The sequence below is a fragment of the Cervus canadensis genome, chromosome 3 (assembly GCF_019320065.1).
Source record: "Cervus canadensis isolate Bull #8, Minnesota chromosome 3, ASM1932006v1, whole genome shotgun sequence".
Taxonomy (NCBI): Eukaryota; Metazoa; Chordata; class Mammalia; order Artiodactyla; family Cervidae; genus Cervus; species Cervus canadensis.
This window is the reverse complement of record NC_057388.1, coordinates 72,838,701-72,858,501: the sequence shown is the minus strand read 5'-3', so window position 1 is coordinate 72,858,501 and position 19,801 is coordinate 72,838,701. Positions and strand designations below refer to the sequence as shown.

Sequence of the window (19,801 nt, the reverse complement as noted above, 5' to 3'; positions counted from 1 at the left end):
ACACCCAGACCTTGGCCGCACGCTACGAAGGACACCCAGGCTCTTTCTGGCACCCTGAGCCTCTGAAGCGGTCCCTGCCTTCGGCTGCTCCTGACCAGGCTGGGCCTGGCCACCCCCAGGGCAGGATGGAGAGGGTCTGAGAAGCGGACCCTGCTCAGGAGGGAGGAAGCCCAGGCTCCCGTGTCTGCCGGGGACTTGGTACAACCGTGCCTCCAAGGGCGGCACCTGGGGCTTTTCCCCAAAGGAGCAGCCCGTGGACTTGGGGGCTCTGTCCTGCCTCGAGGGGGGCGGGTCACAGTACACCTGTCTCGGCACAAATGCTTCCCCAGGGTCAACATCCCAGACCTTCCCCAGGGCCGGGGGTCTGCCTCCCGGCTGAGCAGACGCCCCCGAGAGGGTGGCGAGGAACGTGCAGTACCTTGATCCCGTCCACTGGGTTATGAATGACGGTGGTTTGAGGCTCCTACAGAAGAAGGAAGCACAGAGGAAGGAAAGAGTGCAGTGAGAAGAGGAGGAGAGCAGAGGCCCCCCCAGCAGGAGCCTGGGAGAGGAGAGGAGAGGGTAGCAGCAGAGCAGGATGGAGGCAGATGGCCAGCAGGGAGCGGAGCAGCTGGAGAGGGACCTGGGGCAATGTGGATGGAACAAGCAGACCAGCCCGGGGCCTCCAGGGCACCAGCGGCCGGAGGCCTATGGAGAGAGTGGGGCTGAGGGCGGGGGTGAGAGCCGCACGCTGGGGTCCCTTCCTCGGGCGCTCTGCCCTCTGCTTTTGCTGCTGGACCCCCTGCCCGGCATGGGCAGGGCACAGGTTTGAAGATGTCATGGAGTGGGGGTGGCACGTGGGATGGACGGGTCCGAGACGGGGCTGGCTGCAAGGCCGGCGTGTGGGACCCTCCCCTCCTGGGCCAAGGCCACTCCCCACACCTGCACTCGCTGTGGATCTCCGTTTGGCAAAGCTAGCCTCCCCACGGGCAGTCCAGGGCTCAGTCCCAGAAGCAGGGCCTGAGGCCCGTGGGGCCACCAAGTGTACTTTCAGCAAACTCGGGACCTGTGGACCAGCAAACCGCAACCTCTTGGGATTGCCTGCTCTACACGAGACACTTGGGCAGGAGGGCCATGCTACTGGCCACAGCCCTGCACCAGCGGCTCCGTCCCCTGGACAGGACCCTCCAGATGAAAGCTGGAGCTGGTGGGTCCCTGTGATCTCATGTCTACCCACCCCTCCCCATCAGGGGAAACCCTGAACCCTCCCGGCAGCCACAGGCCTGCACAGCCATAGAAGCGTGTCTCCCTGTACCCACCTCGGCCCTGTAGGACACGGACTCTGATGGGGAACACCATGGCTGACACTGCCCTAGACCCGACAGCCACTGCTAGCCTGTGACGGGGGAAAGCCAAGGGGCCCCTGTATCCCTCCAGATCACTGGGCGGGCTCTGAAGCTAAAGCCAGGCTCATCCATTCTCCCTAGGGAGAAACCAAAACCCGCCCCTCCCAGACACTGCATCCCTGCAGCACCCAGGAGAGGGGCTGGCAGTCTGTCCCCACCCGCAGCCTGAACCACTCCCCCTGCAGAGCCAGCCCCCGCTGAGTTCCCGGCCAGCTTCCTGAGGGCAGAGGAACCAATCCAGGTTGATGCCCAGACCCTGGGTCTCAGTCTCACTGGACCCCTGATGGTTCCCACTGCTGACCACAAGTCAGCAGGGGCCTGCCCGCTGCATCCAAGATGGGTTCCCTGGCACTGCATGAACTGGGGTCTTCCCTCACCCCCACATCCCAGGGCAGAGGGGCTAGAAAGGCTAGGTGTTATCTGTCAAGAGACAGGCTGGGAGCCAGACCCTGGCTTTACCCCAGGCCTCCTGACAGTGGCCACCACACAGCCGGGGCACAGGAAAGGATGGCCAGGAAGTGAGGGGCAGAGGGGTTCAGTACCAAGGCGGCTGGAGGAAGCGTCCCCTTGGGGCTGGTGGCAGCGGCACTGTTTTTGGTGCTATTCGTCTGGGGCTGCAGAGAGAGGAAGAGAGGCCATTAGGGAGAGAATGAGGGCTCACACCCCTTCCTCGAGACGGGGGAGGCCCAGAGGAGCTTTGGGGGCTGGGCCACGCCGCAGGCTGGGGCAGGGGGCCAACCACTGCCCCCTGGGCCGAGCCGGTGCCTTACCTTAACTCCGTCTGCTTTCTTGTTGAGTAAACTCTTGGCTGCTGCATTGGAGGAAACAGACATGGTGAGTGAGGGGCCTGGCTCCCACTGCAGCCCACCCCTTTGCCGTGAGGCAACCTTGGGCGCCTGCAAGGAGCCCAGGTCCCCAAGATTGAGTGAGCGGGCCACCCCAGGTCCCAAGGCTGGGTGGCTTCTGCCACTTGGGGCCCGCTGGGGACAGAGCGGGTCTGTACCCAATGCTGAGCAGGGCCACCCTGTGGGCAGCCTGGCCAGGGCTGCCTGAGGACCCTCGTCCCCAGGACAGGGGCTTCCCCCAGCCCGCGCCCATGACCTCGGAGGACAACAAGACTTCTCCCACCTGAAACCGTGGGATCCCCCAAAAGGAGGGCAGGCACTGCCCTCGCCCCAGATGAAAACGCAGGACAGGGCAACAGGTTGGGGTGGTGGGCACCTCCCGGTGATTCTCCATGTCCTCAGGCAGGGATAAGCAGGCTGTAGCTGGCCACCCACATAGGAAGGGACTTGTCCCAAGCCCAGGTGCCTGCCTGCTCTCAGCCTCCCAGACCCCCTCCCTCAGCAGACAGCGCTCAGAGCTCTGCCCCTATGGCCAGGCCCCAGGCCATGCCTCTTGGTTCAGAGCACACACACAGGGCAGCCTCGCTTTCCCTCCTAGCCCCACCGGCAGCCCCGGCCTTGGGCCACTTCTTGGCCTTGCTCTGGCAGCACTGACAGGGCCAACACAGGCCTCCGTGCCCATCCACCAAGGACTTTGAGCTCTGAGTGAGGGCAAGAGGAGGACACGCCTGGGGGAGGGTCCAAAAGACCACCTACACCCCAGGGTCTCACCACCTCTCAGATGCACAGCAGACGGCCCATCTCACCCCAACCTTCCACCCCACCCAAGAGGTCAGGATGGCCCGCTCTGCAACTCCGCCTCTCTGTGCACTGACTTGAGAGGCCCTGACCTGCCACACCCCCACAGGTCCTCAGCCTCCAGCGCCTGCCCCTTCACAGGGGTAGTTTTAATCATAGAACTTAAACAAAAAAAAAAAGAAGAAGAAGAAGAAGTCAGCTTACCTTATGGAAAAGGAAAGGTGAGGAGGGGAAGAGAGGGAATGAGGAAGGAAGGAAGAGAGAGAGAAAACAAGATTTGTAGAGGTTCAGGCAGGGAGCGCAAGTCTGCAGCCCGGGATTCAGCGGCTCCTGCCTCGCCCGCCCTGCCCACGTTTACGCCAAGCGGTGCCCCAGGACGGCCGGTGCAGGTTAGAGAAGCAGCCCGGGTCAGACGCCAGGGGCAGGGTCCCTTGCCCCGGAAGAAGGTGGCACAGCCCCGATGGCCGGCTCCGAAAGCTCTGGCTAACCAGCCCTGAAGTGGGGGCTGCCTGCTTAGAGGGACCGGGGAGCCCCAGCAGGTCTGCGGGGGGCAATTTGCTGCTGGGGACATCCCCGGAGACCACTGACTCCGACGGCACATCAGAAAGACAGGCACTCAGACCCAGAGGGATGCAGCGGTTATCAAAATGGGCCCACTCCCCACCAGCAACATCTGCATCACATAGCCTGGGCCAGCCCCAGACCTCCTGGGTGGGCTCAGTTTAATTGTTCATTTGCTCTGGGGGATCCTGATGCTGTTTCAGTTTGAGAACCACTAATCAAGGTCCCCAGTAGGGTGGCCAGCCCAGTCCCCGGCTGCTGGGCCCCCACCTGCTGATGGCCTTTTCCTGTCCAGGTGGCCTCTGGACTTTGTATGGGGACACAGATGACTGTCCCCAGCCAGAGGGCCCTGTGGGGTCATCAGAGAACCGCTAACACTGGGCGCAGCTTCAGTCCCCAGGCTTCCTCCCCAGTAGCCCCCCAATACCCTCGTTTTCCTCCTAGGATCCACGGGGCAAAGTTTAATGAAAAGCCGGACTCCTGGCCTCACCTCTTATCTGGTGGGCCTCACCCCCTGAGAAGCACCACAGGATCCCAGTGAGTGAAGGGACCACGGGCCTTTCCTTGTCCCCCCAGCCTGGCCACTCTGCAGTTCATCCTCCCAAGGGAGAGGCCTCACTTGGTGAGGCTGGTCTCAGGATCACACCCTGATGCCTGGGCAGCCCTGCCCTGCAGGCATCTGGGGCCACATCTCACTTCTACGGGGGAGACGCTGGAAAACCTCCCCTGGTGGCAGCCACGTCTGCCTCCCTGTAACTCACCACAGAGGAACCGCCAAGCCCGTCAGACGTAGGAACTCCTGAGCCTCCAGGGCCAAAAGCCTGACTCCTGAGCAGCAGGACACTCCTGCTGACCTCACCTCTCTGCTCCCTTCCCCACCTCCAGTGCGCAGGGAGGGTGCCACCGCCCCTGAAGTGGGAGTCCTGCTGTGGTCGAAGAGCCCAGGGACCCTGTCTGTGCTGGCCAACCAGCTGGCCAGACAGGCCTGGAGGAAAGTGGCGCCCACCCCATCTTGAAGGCACTTGTCGTGAGAGCTGAGCAGGTGAGCAAACTGACCTCCAGCCCCCAACTTAGGGTGGGCAGTCTGGGGAGAGTCACCTCCCAGTGCCACATAGCAGTGATCAGCGGCACTCCCGGCCAGCTCTTCAAAACCAGCACAGGCCAGTGGCAGTCTGAGAAGTCCAGCCAGGGCCCGCTCAGGGCCCTGGTGGAGGTGCAATCAGCTGTGCCTTGGGCTTCCCCTTGGGCAGGAAAGGGGGCCCGTGCATCAGAGCCTGGGTGGAGACAGATGGAGACCCTGGGACAGCCCTGGGTCTTAGGAGGGTCCCCTTCAGTCCCTGATTCTGTCAGAACCCACACTCCAGACCATGCTATTCAAGACAGTACCAGTTCTGCTCCCTAAAAGCCATCCCTCTGAGGACACAGACCACACCATGGCCCAGGCTCTGGGAAGCCTGCAGCAGACACCTGTTCTTTGAACTGACTCCCACATGCTCCTCCCTGGGAATCCCCAGACCTCCATGTCTGGACACACAGCTGCCCCCATCCTGACCACAGCTCCTGGCCGCCACGTTCCCTAGAAATTCACATCTCTGGCTGAGATTAACCAGGATCCTGTTGACTTCCATTTACACTAGTGATTGAAGGCATAGGGAGTATCTTCGTATCTTCTCAAGTCAAATTCATTACTATGCGGCGGGAACTGAGGTGAACCAACCAGGAACCCTAGACCCCCGGGGAGACAAACAGCGGCCCTCTGCCCTACCCCGCCCCGGGTCCTCAGGGCCACGCCGTCACTGCACCCCAGCAGTTTGCCTGGGTCTCCTCTCGGTGAAGGCCAAGTGGGACCAACCAGGATGCTTTGATGAACTGCAAAAGACCTACAGACACCCAGTCTTCCACTGGCCGAGTGCTCTATGTCACCCCAGAGGCCATCATCCACAGAGAAGCAACGTCCCCGGGACTGAGCCCCCTCACCCGCCATGTCTCCTGGGTCCAGCACATTGGCTGAGGTGGGCTGCCCTAGCCGGGGTGTGAGGGCTCAGCCCAGAGGGCCCAGCCGATACCTCGTCCCCTAGCTCGTCACTCACGGACAGCCATGCTGGGCTCCGTCCACATGCACGGACCACCGCAGGACACAGCGGCCCCTGGCGCCCGGGGCGGAGCCGCACATGCTCGCGGCCTCATGCACCGACGCCCCACATCCCCTTGCAGGCAGCGGGCAGTGCAGGCGGGGGCCCCGGGCAGAGGGCGGCTCAGAGGCGCCTGCCTCACTCACCGCCCCCGGTCTTCACCAGGAGCCCCTAGTCTCCCCGTTCCCTGCCCCTCTGCCCCCCCTCCCCCCAGGTGCTCCAGAAAGGCCCAGAAAATGAAGCTGACTCAGGATAGCCCCCGAAGGCCGGCCCTCTGGACCTGTCCACTGGGCTCACAGGAGGAGCGTGGACCCTCCTACCCAGGATGGCCCTGCGTTGAGCACCCCAGGAGGCAGCACTTGGGGTCCTCTGGGTGGGCAGGCAGGCCTGCGCATCCTGCAGGGTCAGGGGAAAAGAGCCGGGCTGGACATGTAGGGAAGAAAGGGCCTAGGCCTGGGAGCAGCTGGGCATCTGCCCTGTCCCCGCGGACACTTGAGGCAGTGGCAGGAAGAGAGGGCTTCTTCTAGCCACACAACCCCGTCTGGGGAGCACCTGGTTGGCCCTCAGCTGCAGCTCCACCCCGCTAAGTTCGTGCCACCCTCAGCTTGGGCTGGGGCCATGGGCTTCCTAGGAGGTCTTGGGGTCCACTAGCCTCATAGGGTCTGGCCAAGGTCACAGTCGGGTGACTCCCTGGAAAGTCTGCCCTTCACAGACTCTGCCTCTCCCCTCATGGGCTGGGGACGAGGTGAGGGGCCTCATAGAAGGAACCCAGGAGGAGGTCTTTAAAGTCACTCCCTGGGAGGCCAAGGGCCACATCTTGAGACTCACAGGGCAGACATACGTGTTTGAGACTCAGTACGGACCACTGGCTCCGTATGAGCGGCCGGGAGCACAGGGCACGTTCCTGAGGGCAGGTAGAGGCCAAGTCCGGGGTGGATGGGGTGGCGAGTGGGCTCTCATGGGGCACGGTCTCTGCCCATGCCCTTCTCCCCAGGGCTCCCATTCGGGATTCAACCCCCCCAGCAGCAGCCCCAGAAAAGAGGCTCCTTGTTTTTCTAAATAGGGTCTTGACGGACAAGTGGGGAGTGAGCCTCAGACAGCAAAGGGCTCAGACCAGAAGTGGAGTGGGGGGTCTCCCGACCCCCAGACTCAGGAATCAGGACCAGGGAATTCAGTCAAATGCACGCAGGGTGACATGGCTCGGGGGTCACCTCGGCTGGCCCCTCCTATAACAGGTGAGGCTGCTGGGACATGGATGCTGGCTCCCTGCCCAGGGTGGGGGCTCTGTGGGCGTGTCCACGGCGGGAGCAGGGGCTCCCGGGGCCTCTGGGGTGGCTCTCAAGGCCCTGCTGGCGGCTGCGTGCAGCGAGGGGAGCTGCATGCCGACAGGCGGGACGTCTACCTTGTTCCACCAGCCCCATGGTGGTGCCGGAGGCCGCGGTGGACATTGTGGCTGGAGCGGTGGTCTGTCTGCCCACTGTTAGCACCGGGTTAGAGACGAGGGGAGGGGCGGACACAGACGAGGGGTGGGCGAGGTGAGGGAAGAGAAGAGACAAAGGAAGCAGAAGAAGATTAGAGTCAAAGTTTAGGTGACGGATGGTTCCAGAACCCCTTTCACAGGAGCGTGAAAACAAGATGGAGACCGATTGACATTGGGAAAAGCATTTGCCTCCTTTCTCCTTGGAAAACCCCAGCGGGGCCTTCCGGGTGCCCGGCCGGGCGTGCGACAGGACACGTCCTATTAGTATTGGTGTGACAACATGCCCCCCGGCCCGGCAGCACAGTATCACAGCAAGGTAACAGGAGGGGGCGGGTGCTGATGCAAACGGACAACGAGGACGACCACAGACGCTCCCGCGCCAGCATTGCGGGCGACAGACAAGCCACAGGAGAGCGAGGGGGCGGCAGCCCCGCCTGGGGGACGTTGTCCCCGCTAGGCCTGCCCTGTCCCGAGGCCTCAGGGTCGCCGATAGACCCTCGGAGCGGCAGCACGCCCCCAGCCCTGCCCACCCTTCCTTCGTGCCCAAGCGGGCGGCCACCAGCCAGCGTGTCCGGAGCCTCCTCTCGCCTCCCTCTCTCCCAACACAGAACGGGTGCTCAGAGGATTCAGGACAACAACGAGGCCACAGAGGTGCCGACCAACACCTGGACAGATACACGGAAGTGCGGCCCGGCCGGCAGGCAGCTCAGACACAGACCCAACACGCAGGGACGGGCCCTCGGGGGGGCCCAGCCAGAGCCCAGGCCTCCTCTGAGGCCCAAAGGTCTCAGAGGGAGGAAGGCCGGGCCGGGCCGGGCCGGCAGCAGAGGACGGGACCGTGGGGGTGAAGACGGGGCAGGCGGCTGGTGGCGGGTCACTCCCCAGGCTTCCCACCGCAGGCCTGCTGCTCCTGGAGATGGCTGTTCTCACCTGAGAAATTCCGTGTGGCCAGCATGGTGGTGAGGATCGCACCCTGGAGAGAGACACACGGCTGAGGCCAGGCGGAGACCCCCTCCCCCCACAACCCCCAGACCTGGGGTCAAGGTCTCTTAGAGAGCCAAGAGTTCTACACGCCCACCAGCTGCACTCAGACAAGTCACCTCATGCAGAATTAACAGTGACCTCTCCTGGGCCCTAAACTATCCAGCAAACCAAGCTTCTAAAGTGCTTCAGGACCCCTGGGGGCACTGAGGCAGGGGGTTTGCCTCTCCCCACAGCGCTTCTTCTCCCTGAGAGGTGCGTGCATAGCAGCCAGGGGCCCGGTCAGGCCTGAACATGCGCCCTCAGCACACAGCAGCCTGTAGGCAGGACGGGCCTGGTGCCCAGTGGCCTCTGTGCCCAGGGCCCCCTCCCTCCTGCCCCTCTGAGCCGCAGAGCTTGGCTGCTCTCCTGACCAGAAGTGCCCCGGGTCAGAAGTGTCTCAGCTCACTCCCACCCAGACAGCATGACCGACCACAGGGCATGCCTCCCAGCCCCCTGCCACTGGGGAGCCCGAGGAACACCTCACGGGCAGCGTGGGAGACTGAGGAGGGGCCACCCGACATCTGGGCACCTTTGGTGTCATTGCCATGGAAGGGACCAAGTCCACCTGACACATCTGGTCTAGATTTCACCCACGAGCAGCCTGTCCTGGGTGGCTAGGACCCCTGCCAGGCCTGCTGGGACCCCTCTAGCCACCCCTAGTGTGGGGCCCTCAGCGCCTCTGGGGAGGCAAGCATGTGAGCGTGGCAGGGCACCCTGGCCACACACTGGGGTCAGCGTCTCACCTTGAGCTTCCTCCGAGCGTTGAACTTTTTCAGGCACTCCACGGTCTCCTGCCTGTGCATCATGGAGGCCACAGTAGAGCGTTGCTGTGGGGAGGGAACGAGGGAGGGTGTTATTGCAAGCAGCCCCGAGGGGCACCAGCTTTGTCCCCAAGTGGGGTGCTCAAAAGAGGGGTGGTCAGGGAGAGGCTCAGGGCAGCAGCACCCCTGGGGCTCTTGAGCCAAGAGCTACCAGCTACTCACTGCAGTCGAAGGCCACCTATCCCCACTGCCTGCCTAATCTCCAAGTCCATCACCTCCTATGGCTATCCACTCCACCTGTGCCCACCACCACCTGGCCCTCACCCTCCTTGCCACTCCATCCCCTCACATGCTGGACTGAGCCTCCTCTTCTCATGGAGCTCTTGTCCTCCCAGGGACTGAGGCCTTTAAATCACCAGCACATCCCAAGCCACATAGCCCTCAGGAGACCACAGGACCAACCCACTGGATTCGAGGAGAGGGCCCAAGGTCCACAGGCTAGGGGGTGGTCCGGGGCTGGTGCGACTTACGCAGACCCACGGGTGCTTCAGTGCCTCGTGTGCCGTGATGCGCTTGGCGGGGTTGATGGTCAACATCTGGTTGATGAGGTTTTTGGCTTCGGGAGTGACCGTGTCCCACTCAGGGGACGGGAACTAGAAAGGAAAACCAGGCATAGGGGAGCCTGAATCCCCCTCCCCAGACAGAGACAGACTTCTCCAAAGGGTCTCATCTGAAAACAGGGGTGTCACCCCACACCCTGCCTCTGCCAGCCTGCCTCCCCCAGATAGGGAGGGATTGGGGGTCCTGGCACTCACGTCATAGGCCCCGGCCTTGATCTGCTGGTACAGCTTGTGCTGGTCCTCGTCCCAGAAGGGTGGGTAGCCCACAAGCAGGATGTACAGGATCACCCCTGAGGAGAGCCAAGAGCCCAGGGCCTCCTGCTGCTGCCCTCACTGCCCACGCCCAGCAGCCCAGCGGAGCCCACCAGTGCAACCACACACGAGTCACATGCTGCCACAGAGTGTCTGGCGTGTGATCCCAGGATGGGAGCCAGATGCCCAGCTCTGGTACTGAACAGCTACAGGACGCTCAGCTAGTTTCTCAGCATCGGCTAGGGTGGGAGTCGCGGCCCAAGGCCAGCAAGTCCCATGAGGACACTGGGGTCCTCAAGCACCCCCTCCTCTCTACCCCCACAGCCAGCGTCAACCAGTGTCCCTCTTTGGAGACCCTCATGTTTGCAGAATGGCATCAACAGCTCCTCTGCCGTCCCACCCTACTTCACAGGGGATGCCCGAGAACAGCCCCCTCCACTGCCCTGACTGTGGGGGAGATGCCCCTGGCAAGGAGGCAGCCCTGCCAGGGTGGTCCACACAGCCCCCGCTCCTCCAGTATCCATCCACCATCCGGGCACTTGCTGCCCCTTCTCCAGACTGCTCTGCCGAGCGCAGGGCAGGGAGTGGGGTGGTGGGCTTCTCGGCAGCAGCCAGGGTTGTATTAGTAATTCCGGTCTGGGTGGGAGGGTGCTCCCAGTTAGGGGCAGCCAGGTGTGGGTCTGGTGCAGTGCTTGTGGGTGGAGCCCACCTCGCCCGGCACACCAGCCTCACCGCACGCCCAGATGTCCACCGGCTTGCCGTACGCCTCCTTGCGCAGGACCTCTGGAGACAGGTAGCCTGGCGTGCCAGCAAACCCTAGCAGGAGGGGAAAGGGCGGTGTGAAGGACCAAAGGGGTGGCAGACACCCCCGCTCTGTCCCCTGGCCAGTGGGCCGGCCAGGTACTCACCAAACCACGCCTGCTGGTCCCCCTGCACCTCGATGGCCAGGCCGAAGTCTGCCAGCTTCACCGCAGCCCCTTTGCACTTGCTGGCCAGGAGCAGGTTCTCGGGCTGTGGGGAAGGTGAGCAGCCCGAGGGTGTGGGGTTTACACCCAGGGGTGTCACCGGAGAGAGGGGGACAGAATACCCCTTGGCAGGTGGGGGCGCACAGGTCCCCTGACCACATGGGTGCCCCCCCGGCATGGCTGACATCTTTGGCTTGAGCGCACCCCAGAGCCTGCACCCCACAGTCTGTCTCTGTCCCCCACTTGCCGGGGGCAGGGACATGAGCCCTAGAGCTGAGGGAAGCTGGCTCTCAAAGTGCAAGCTTGTGAACTCGGGGCGCTGGGACCAAAACACCTCACCCTGGAGGCCCCAGCAGGCCATGCGGGGCCCAGACCCCCACTGTAGGGGGGCTTCCCTCCCCCAACCAAGGCTGGCTGCACAATGAGAGCGGCTGCTGGAAGGTTCAGGCACTTCCTGCAGGATGGAGACTCTCAAGGGCAAGGAGGAAAACCAACGGCCCCTACGGCCTGAGCAGAGTAGGACATCCAAGTCCCACCAGCCCTGGGCTGGCTGCCCACAGGAGGGGAGGGCCCCGTGCGGACCTCCTGGTCTCGGGGAGCAGTGCCTTGCTCATGCCAGAAGGAAGGGTATTCATCCCTGTCCCACTGGGGTGCCAAGGAGGCTGCTGCCCTGTGACTGGGAACACTTGGCTCCGAAGGCCCTAGGAGTTCCCTGTTCACTGTGTCCTGCTTGCTAGGCTCCTCCATCCCAGCCTGCCCCACTGGCTTCGCCAGCTCCCAGAGGGCAGCGCTCAGAGCTTGAAGCCGCTGGACTCCCTCGTCCCTGGCTGATGGGGGCTCTCCGGGCCCTCAGCCCCCTCACCAGGCCACCCTCCCGGCAGGAAGGTCTGCTGACACCATGCCGCCCACCTTAGTGCCACCAAGAAAGACAAATGCCGCCAACAGAACTGAGTTAACCCTGCTTGGACACCGGGGGTGTGAGGACAAATCGTGTGGCATAGATGAATCATGCCAGCCCATGAGGCAGAAACCAGAGCTTCTCCAGGCCCCACACAGCTGGTGGATGAGGCTCCGTCACTCCAGGTGACACGTGCTGGGGATACTCAGCCCCGCCTGCCCAGCACGGCCAGGAGGCCTCTGAACACCTTGATTTTGCCAGTGTGAGTAGGGCAGGGGGACCCCTTCAGTTCAGTTCAGTTCAGTCACTCAGTCGTGTCCGACTCTGCGACCCCATGAACCACAGCACACCAGGCCTCCCTGTCCATCACCAACTCCCAGGGTCCAACCAGACCCCTACCTCCCCACAAACCCCACACCAAGAAGTCTGAAATAGACACAACATTGCAAATCAACTATACTTCAAATTTTTAAAAATTGGTTTTTTAAAAAAAGAAGTCTGAAATACTATGGGTCAGGGGCTGCAGCTGGGGGCTTGACCCAGCTTCTACAGATCAGATTCCCCCCACCCCAAGAAAATAAACCAGCATTCTTCGGCTTCCCAGGTGGCGCTAGTGGTAAAGAACCTGCCTACCAGTGAAGGAGACATAAGAGCTGTGGGTTCGATCCCTGGGTCAGGAAGATCCCCTGGAGGACGAAATGGCAACCCACTCCAGTATGCCTGCCTGGAGAATCCCATGGACAGAGGAGCCTGGTGGGCTACAGTCCATGGGGTCACACAGAGTCGGACACAACTGAAGTGACTTAGAATGCCTCTCTGGGAAGAAGGAGCTAAGGGAACCTAGTCCCTGGGAAGAGCTGGGCAAGAAGGCTCTTCCCTGGGAGGAGATGGAGGGGACCCAGCTGGGTTGCACAGGGATGTTCCCACCTGCAGGCCCCACCCTGGCTCCCTCACAGCCGCCAAGATGGCACCAAGCCCCTCTGCTCTCTCCACCCTCCACACCTTGGCTGAGAGGAAAGCCACCACAGCATGCTCCTGGAGGTCTGTCTCGGCCAAGATGACAGAGGCCTCTCTAGAGGAGGAGGGACAGCCTGCTCCCCCCAACACCTGGTGGGAGACAGGAGACCAACTCGTCCTAACCCCGTTTTCCTTTTCTCAGCAAGGGTTTTGGGTGCCCTCAGGTCACACCTGGGCTGGGGAGAGCATCCATCTGCACTTCGGAGCTTTGGGCTCCAGGTTTGTTATGCATCGTGAGGTCCAGGATGAAGGAGGGATGCGTGCCCTCTTCCCTGTGGCCCCTATTTCCAGAGGCCCCTGAGTGAGGCCCATGCAGACACAAGACACAGAGACAGAGGGGCACCCACAGGACAGGCAGTCATCAGGGGGAGCCTGGGCAGGCCCATGAGAGGACAGGGGACCACACAGCACATGCAGAGTGGGAGCGGGGACACATGAGGGCACAGGGCAGGTCCCGGGCCTGCTCCTGGTGGGACATCCCCTCAAGAGCAGCTCCACAAAATCAGCTCACACACACACACACACACACACACACACACACACACAAACACACACACACACACCTCTGGGCAGCCCCAGAAGGATGTGACTCCATTCAGCCCTAGCACCCACGGGAAGGTTGGTCTCAAACACCACCAGCAAGGATGCAGGCCCAAGGGTCCCCCCATCCCCTGCAAAACCAGTGAGAGAAGAAACTGACCCAAACTCAGACTTGGAGAAAGCTGAAGTCAAAGAAAGGAGGAGAGATTGAGAGGAGGAGGAGGGGGAAGGGGGACGGGCAGGAAGAAGGGGGAGGAGAAGGGAGAGGCAGAAGGGCTGCAGCTCCTCCTGAGGGCCCCTCCCACCACACGGAGGCCTGTGGGTGACAACTCTTGTTTTAAATGATTTGCAGTCACTTTGCCCAGAGCTGAGCCAAGGGCCACAGAGATGAGTAGAAAGGACTGGAAGTTTGAAGAGACCAAACTGTCCCCTCCACCCCCTGCTCCCGAGGCATCAGCCCCACCTGCATGTACATTCTCTGTGTCTCTCCTGCCAGGTCCGAATCTCAACTAGAGCCCAGAAAGCGAGACCCCGCATGGACATGTGCTACTAGGCTGGTTCTTGACAACTGTCCCCTCTCAGCCCTGAAGCCTAGAGGCACTGGGAGGGATGTGTACAGACACATGCATGCATGCACACCCACAAACACACATGCGCACACACACAGTCTCACACACATGCACAAATGCACATGCATATGTACACGTGCTCACGCATACACACATGTCCATGTGTACGCACAGACCCACATTCTCACAAGCATGCACCTTCAAACACAAACACATGCACACACGTACTCTTATATGTGCCAATGCACATGTACACATGTGCACACACATTCTCATAGGCGCACACCTTCACACGAAAACACACGGGAACACACATATGCAAACATCCCACACACACACGTGTCTTCTGGTGCACTGCCCTACCCCCGAGTCTCCCCTCAAACACAACATGCAGTTACAGACGACAGACACCTGGCACAGAGTGAGGGGGGGGAACTCACCTTGAGGTCCCTGTGGACGACCCCCATTTGGTGGCAGTGGAGAACCGCCTCCAGGATCTGCTGGATGCAGTGACTGCAGCAAACAGCAGGCGCATTAGTGCGGGTGGCCCCTGAGGAGTGGGCGGGGTGCAGGAGAAGGGTGCTGTGTGGGAGTGCTGGGGTCTCCAGCCCAGTGGGGGCCCGGGGGAAGCAGGGAATCAAGGTGCTGCCTGCCACATGGGGGACAAGACCCTGGCCAGAAGGGGGCCTCTGGGGCTCCCTCTTCACCCCCAAAGGTCAACACAAGGCACGCCCTCCCCTCTAAGCAGGCCCACAGAGGAAAGATGCCTGGCCCCAGTGCACTCCACCCCAGGCTCATGCTGGCCACACCTGGCCCTGCGCTGAGTGCCCTTGGGGAGGGAGGCCAGGGCTGAGTGTACACCCTGCAAGGCAGGCTGAAGACCCAGACAACGGGAGGGGAGGGGAGAGGTGAAAGGGCAAGGGAGAGAGGGCAGGCCAGTGCCACACTGCGGGGGTGCTGCCCTGGGCACCGGGGCCCCTCTCTGTTCTGAGGCTGTGCTAACGCTGCAGTCACCAGCACACATGTGTGAGAGCGGGTGTCATTTCATTAAAATAAACTTCACGTCCACTCTGGCTGCTGGCTGCTGGCTGCCGTGCTAGACAGCTCAGCTCCATAGCAGCACTGGGGTCGCTGGGGGCAGCCTGGCACTATCCAGGGCCCCGAGCCAGGGGCTTCCTTCCAGATTAGGGAGAAGTCCCGAGCCTTCTGGGGCATCACTGGTTGGAGAAAAAGGTCCAGGCTCTCCCCAGGCACCTCCCACACCTGGGCTTCAGCAATGGCCCTAGGTATCAGACCCAGGTGCCTCCAGACCTAGATGCCCCCAGCCCCAGTGACCTGCACCTGCCTCCTCTAGGTGGTTGGGAAGTGTCCAGCTGCCCCCAGAGCCAGGCACAGACCCCTGGGGTTCCACAGCACCCCTGCAGCATTACCAGCTACCAGAGACAGGCGTGCCACAGGCTGCCATAGCCCATCCCTGGGGTCTTGGCCCCAGCCCCTCTGGTGGGGGCGAGGGAGGCACAGGCAGGACTGCTCCTGCCGCGGCTAGATCGGGGAGGTGACTAAAGGTCAGCTGGAGGGATGGACTTTGTTTTCCTAACAGCAAACTCGAGAAGGGACAAGAAACCAGCCCATGTTCTCAAATAGCTTTGACCACACCTGGAGACCACCTACTGGTGGTCACCTGCTAGAAAAGTAACCCTGAGTGTCCACCCTGGAGAAACCTGGACCTCAGAGTCCTAGTGATGATGGATTTCCTGAGGTTTATGGGGTCAGAAGGAGCTAGGCCCAAACCTGTGGGTAACAGTCCCCCAGCAGCCCCTCCCTTTAGATGCCTCTAAGGGCTGGAAACCCCACCCCCGCCCCAAGCCCTGAGCTCTCCTGTCCCACCTGCTCCCAGGGCCTCCCTCCCTGCTCCTGTCCCTCCCACCACACTCTCATCTGCCAGCCTCGGTCTTATTGTTGTCCTCACCCTCATCCCTGTATCCCCAGGTCCACATCCAGCCACTACCAGCCCTCCCATGACTGTAGACACGGGCTCAGCCCCTCCAGGCTGCCCCATCAGGGCAAGTTCATCCAGGGGCCTTTTTCCTCATGGGCGGAGCTCAGCTGTGAGGTCTGGGGAGCTCCTCTGAGGGCAGGACAGGCCACTGGGTGGAGGCAGAGGCCAGAGGAAGCGCCAGCACTTGCAGTTGAGGCCGCTGAGCCGGGGCCCCGGGAAGGGGGCGCTGGCTTTCCCAGTTCCTGGAAATCTGAGCCCTGGGGAGCCGTGCTGGGGCGTCACTGCATCCTCCTGGATCTCAGCCCTGAGTCCCTGGACCACCTGCTCACTGCAGCACCCCACCCCACCCAGGGGCTCAGGGACCCTCAGGTTGACCAGCCCCTGCCTGTACTGCTGTGGCCAGACCCTGGTTCTGCCCCTGGGGGTGTCCACCTGAGCTGTGTATTCTGCCATCCATGTGGAACCCCAAGCCTTCCTCCACACCATCAGCAGTCCTCACAGACACAGGCTGGAGTCCCCTGGGCCACTGGCCACTCCCTGAAAGCCCTGGAATGACCTGGCTCCAACCTCAGGCCTGCTGAGACCCCTGCAAGTCTTGATGTTAGTTTTGGGTCAATCCCATCTTCTTTCCTCACCCTCATGACTTTGCCTCTGCTCTCAACCTCAGGACGCTCTCTAGACCTTCCTCCGTGTGGAACGAGCTCGGGGCTCCCACGTCGTCCCCCCTGCAGTCACGTGGCGGCCCTGCACTCTGGGTGGCGTGCATCTCTGCACTGGACTGTGGCCTCCGTGACTGCAGACACGTGTTAGTTCTCTCCTCTCCTTGGCCTTGCAGGAAGGTTTCTTGGACCCGGGAGGCACCTGCCGCAGCACCAACTGATACATCGGCTCAGATGTGGGTGGGCGGTGCCCTCTCCTCCTCTGTGTCCCCTCCTGAGGATTCAGGGCTCCAAACTAGTGCCAGGATGGGGTGACTACACCTGCTGAGCCAGCACCAGTCTGCATCTCTCCCTGGGCATCCCAGGGCTCAGCCCGGCCGCTGAAATCAAGCCCTACAGCTCTGACACAGCCCTGTCCGCCCATCCCGCAGGGCCCGCCCCAGAGAAAACTGTGGAGGGTACACCCCTTCTCACAGCCAATGTGGCAGCACCGGCCTGTCTCCCAAGCCTATTCTTCACAGCATCCCTGGGATTGATGGGCAAGTGGCCTCTGCAGCCAGCAGGTGGACGGGACACTCACGTGCCTGGAGAGCAGCCCATTCTGGGAAGCCTGCCCTCCAGGGATCCCTGGAGACCGCTCCTGGCGCCCTTCTCACCCTGCTCCCACCCTGGTCTCCAGTCCGAGACCAGGGCCTTGGTGAACATGAGACTGACTGGCCCGTCACAAGGTCCCTTCTGCCTTCCATCTACATTATACCATCTTCCTCATGAGGACTCCTTTCAAACGAAAGAGTTTAGAAAGTCACTTTGTGGGCAGAATTGTTCCCCCGCATCATTCCAGATGCTGGCCGGTCCTGGACATTATTCTCCTGGTTCCAGGCTCTGCTGTTACCTGGGATATGATCCTTCCCCTCCCTTCCCCTTCCTTCTCCTCCCCCACCCCCCAGGGTCAGCCAGCATTATCACACACACACACCCCCAAGCACCTCTCATGAGCCATACTATTTTCAGGGTTTTTTAAAAATGGATTTGAACTTTGCTTTCCAAGGTTTGAAAAAAAGACCCCTAATTTTCCCCATAAACTCCAAAATAAAGATTCCACTTTCTCTTCAAAGGAATCTCCAGCCTTCTTGGTTAGAAAAGGGTTCAGAAAAGCAACTCCTGCCTTGCGTCCTCTTCCTCTAGAGATGTGACACTTCGGGAACTCATCGGATGCTCAGCTATGAGCAGCATGGCCCCAGGCAGGGCCTTGGAAGGTGGCGGGTCCACTAGATGGGGGCCAGACTGCATCGTGGTTAGGGAGGTACCCACCACCCCAGCCAGGTGTCTAGGGCTCCAGTTTCAACACAGCCCAGATCCCTTTCAGAGGAGGTCCCGAGGGGAAATACCCTCCCAGGGTGGGAGAAAGCCTTTACCCCCATCTGCCACAGCTCCTGGTGATGCCCATGGGCGACCCACCCAAGTGGGCATCCACATCACTCTCTCAGACCCTCCTGCCTACAGGCTACACAACACAAAGATCAAACACACAGTTTTGGGGCCAGGATTCCTGGGAGAAACGACAGCCAGACATACGGGTTTAATGAGTGGGGCCAGCTGGGAGGGATCCCCAAGAGCGCTGCCTCTCACCCTCTTCCTCATAGTCTGGCCACCAGCAAGGCGGAGCCTAGGAAACCAAGCATTTGTGTGTGTGTGGGGGGGGCGCCAAACTCCAGAGGAGCCTCCACAACAGATACCCAGGGAGGAAGATCCAGATCCCTGCCACCTGGACGGGCAGGAGGGAGGCACAGAGCTGGATGGGTGGGGTGGTGCAGAAGGGGGTGGAGTAGATGAGGTCAGGAGGTGAGGGGGGCAAGGGTGGAGCGCCAACGACAAGGTGTTGGGGAACTAGGGGACGTGGGTGGGGTGGGGGAGGGAGCGCAGGAGCAGAGGTGGGCACGGGGGCCTCCCAGCCAAAAGCAAGGCTCCGCTGTGGGTCACATCCCCTCTCCAGCGAGACCGTCCCTGACAGAGTGTGGGAAGGTGCCAGGCCCCAGGCCGTGCCCCGTGGTGGGCCCGTAAGACCAAGAAGCTCTGGCAGGATGTTCTAGGAGGGTAAAAGAGAACAGCTAAGGTAAGCCCTCCCGCACCCCCAAGGCACCCGGGAGGCACCGCAGGCAGAACCGGAAGGCAGCCCTCCTCGTCTGGGTTCTGCAAGTCGTTCCCAGGCTGTCATGCAAAGTGAACACCGTTCTTCAAGGAGCCTCAAGAAAGCAGCCAGTGCCCATGTACCCTCGGGAGCCAGAGCCCTGACCGGCCGCCCCACTCCACCACAGACTCCAACACCCCACCCAGCGCCCGCCAGGCCCCTGGCCTCCTGCTGCCCAGGTGGGGGCCTGCCTGGGTGATACCAGAACCCACTCCCACCCTCTCAAGGGGGCTCAGGCTGTCACTGACAGGCAAGGTTGTCTGGGGGTGCAGAAGCCAGTCTCAAATAGCTGCTTTTTAAAATAATGTTGATTAGAAAGGGAATACATATTCATTAAAGACAAATTTTAAAATAGACAAAGAAGATTCAAAAATTGAAAAGCATCTGAAAATTCACGGCCTAGAGACGACTGCTGCTAGTCTTTTTATTCTTTTCTTTTAAGTGCATGTTTTCCTGGGAGCCCGGCGGGGTCAGGCTGGGCTGGCCGGCAGTGGTGGCCCAGAGATGCACTGTCAGGAGTGACGTAACTGTCATGGATCAGAGTGGCGTCTGGGCAACAGCATTGGTCATGGGGGGGGGGGGCGGTGCCCACCCTTCCAGGCGGGGCCCTGCCATCCACCAGCAGCCTCGCTGCAGACAGCATGTCTGAAAATGTCAGTTCCCTTCAACCCCCCGTGAGGGCTGATAAAGCTCCTTCACCCCCCACCTCAGGCCCTGGTTTCCTGCTCACTGCCCCCCAGGGAGCCCTGAAGGAGGGCCAGTGGGCACCTTTCCCACCAGCCCAGGCCCCCATGGCCTTCCCTTTCTGCCTCCAAGGTGGTCCTGGGAGGATGTCACAGAAAGGGGTTCCCGGCCTGTCTTGGGCAAAAGCATTTGGAAACCGTGAGTCTCCACGGGGAAGGCCTTGGTCAGACATCCACGGCGGCAAGAGGAGGCCCAGCACCACTCTCCACCCGCTCTCCCCCCACCAGCCACCGCACGGAGAGCCCCGCTGTGGGCCAGTCCCCACCCTGGGGCAGGCTGGGCCCTCCCTGACTTGGGACACACCAGCTGCCCGCCCCCATCCTGGCCCCAGGACCGCCCCAGAGGGCTCCAAGCAGGGCTTTCGC

The 19,801-nt window shown here is 61.6% G+C and overlaps 1 protein-coding gene across 10 annotated transcripts in view; it reads right to left on the bottom strand.

The window, feature by feature from the left end:
• CAMK2B (calcium/calmodulin dependent protein kinase II beta) overlaps positions 1-19,801 on the bottom strand; it is a 93,358-nt gene that overhangs the window by 11,759 nt on the left and 61,798 nt on the right. For 2 of the 10 annotated variants that reach the window (XM_043463468.1, XM_043463474.1), the window contains exons 6-16: positions 14,287-14,359; positions 10,766-10,868; positions 10,590-10,673; positions 9,801-9,895; positions 9,516-9,638; positions 8,968-9,051; positions 8,132-8,174; positions 7,124-7,198; positions 2,156-2,193; positions 1,928-1,999; positions 419-463 (exon numbers count right to left, since the gene is read on the bottom strand). In XM_043463468.1, coding sequence (XP_043319403.1) covers positions 419-463; positions 1,928-1,999; positions 2,156-2,193; positions 7,124-7,198; positions 8,132-8,174; positions 8,968-9,051; positions 9,516-9,638; positions 9,801-9,895; positions 10,590-10,673; positions 10,766-10,868; positions 14,287-14,359 — 835 coding nt within the window. Of the gene's footprint in view, positions 1-418; positions 464-1,927; positions 2,000-2,155; positions 2,197-7,123; positions 7,199-8,131; positions 8,175-8,967; positions 9,052-9,515; positions 9,639-9,800; positions 9,896-10,589; positions 10,674-10,765; positions 10,869-14,286; positions 14,360-19,801 lie in introns of all 10 variants that reach the window. The other 8 variants (XM_043463470.1, XM_043463475.1, XM_043463471.1 and 5 more) reach the window with 4 other exon arrangements.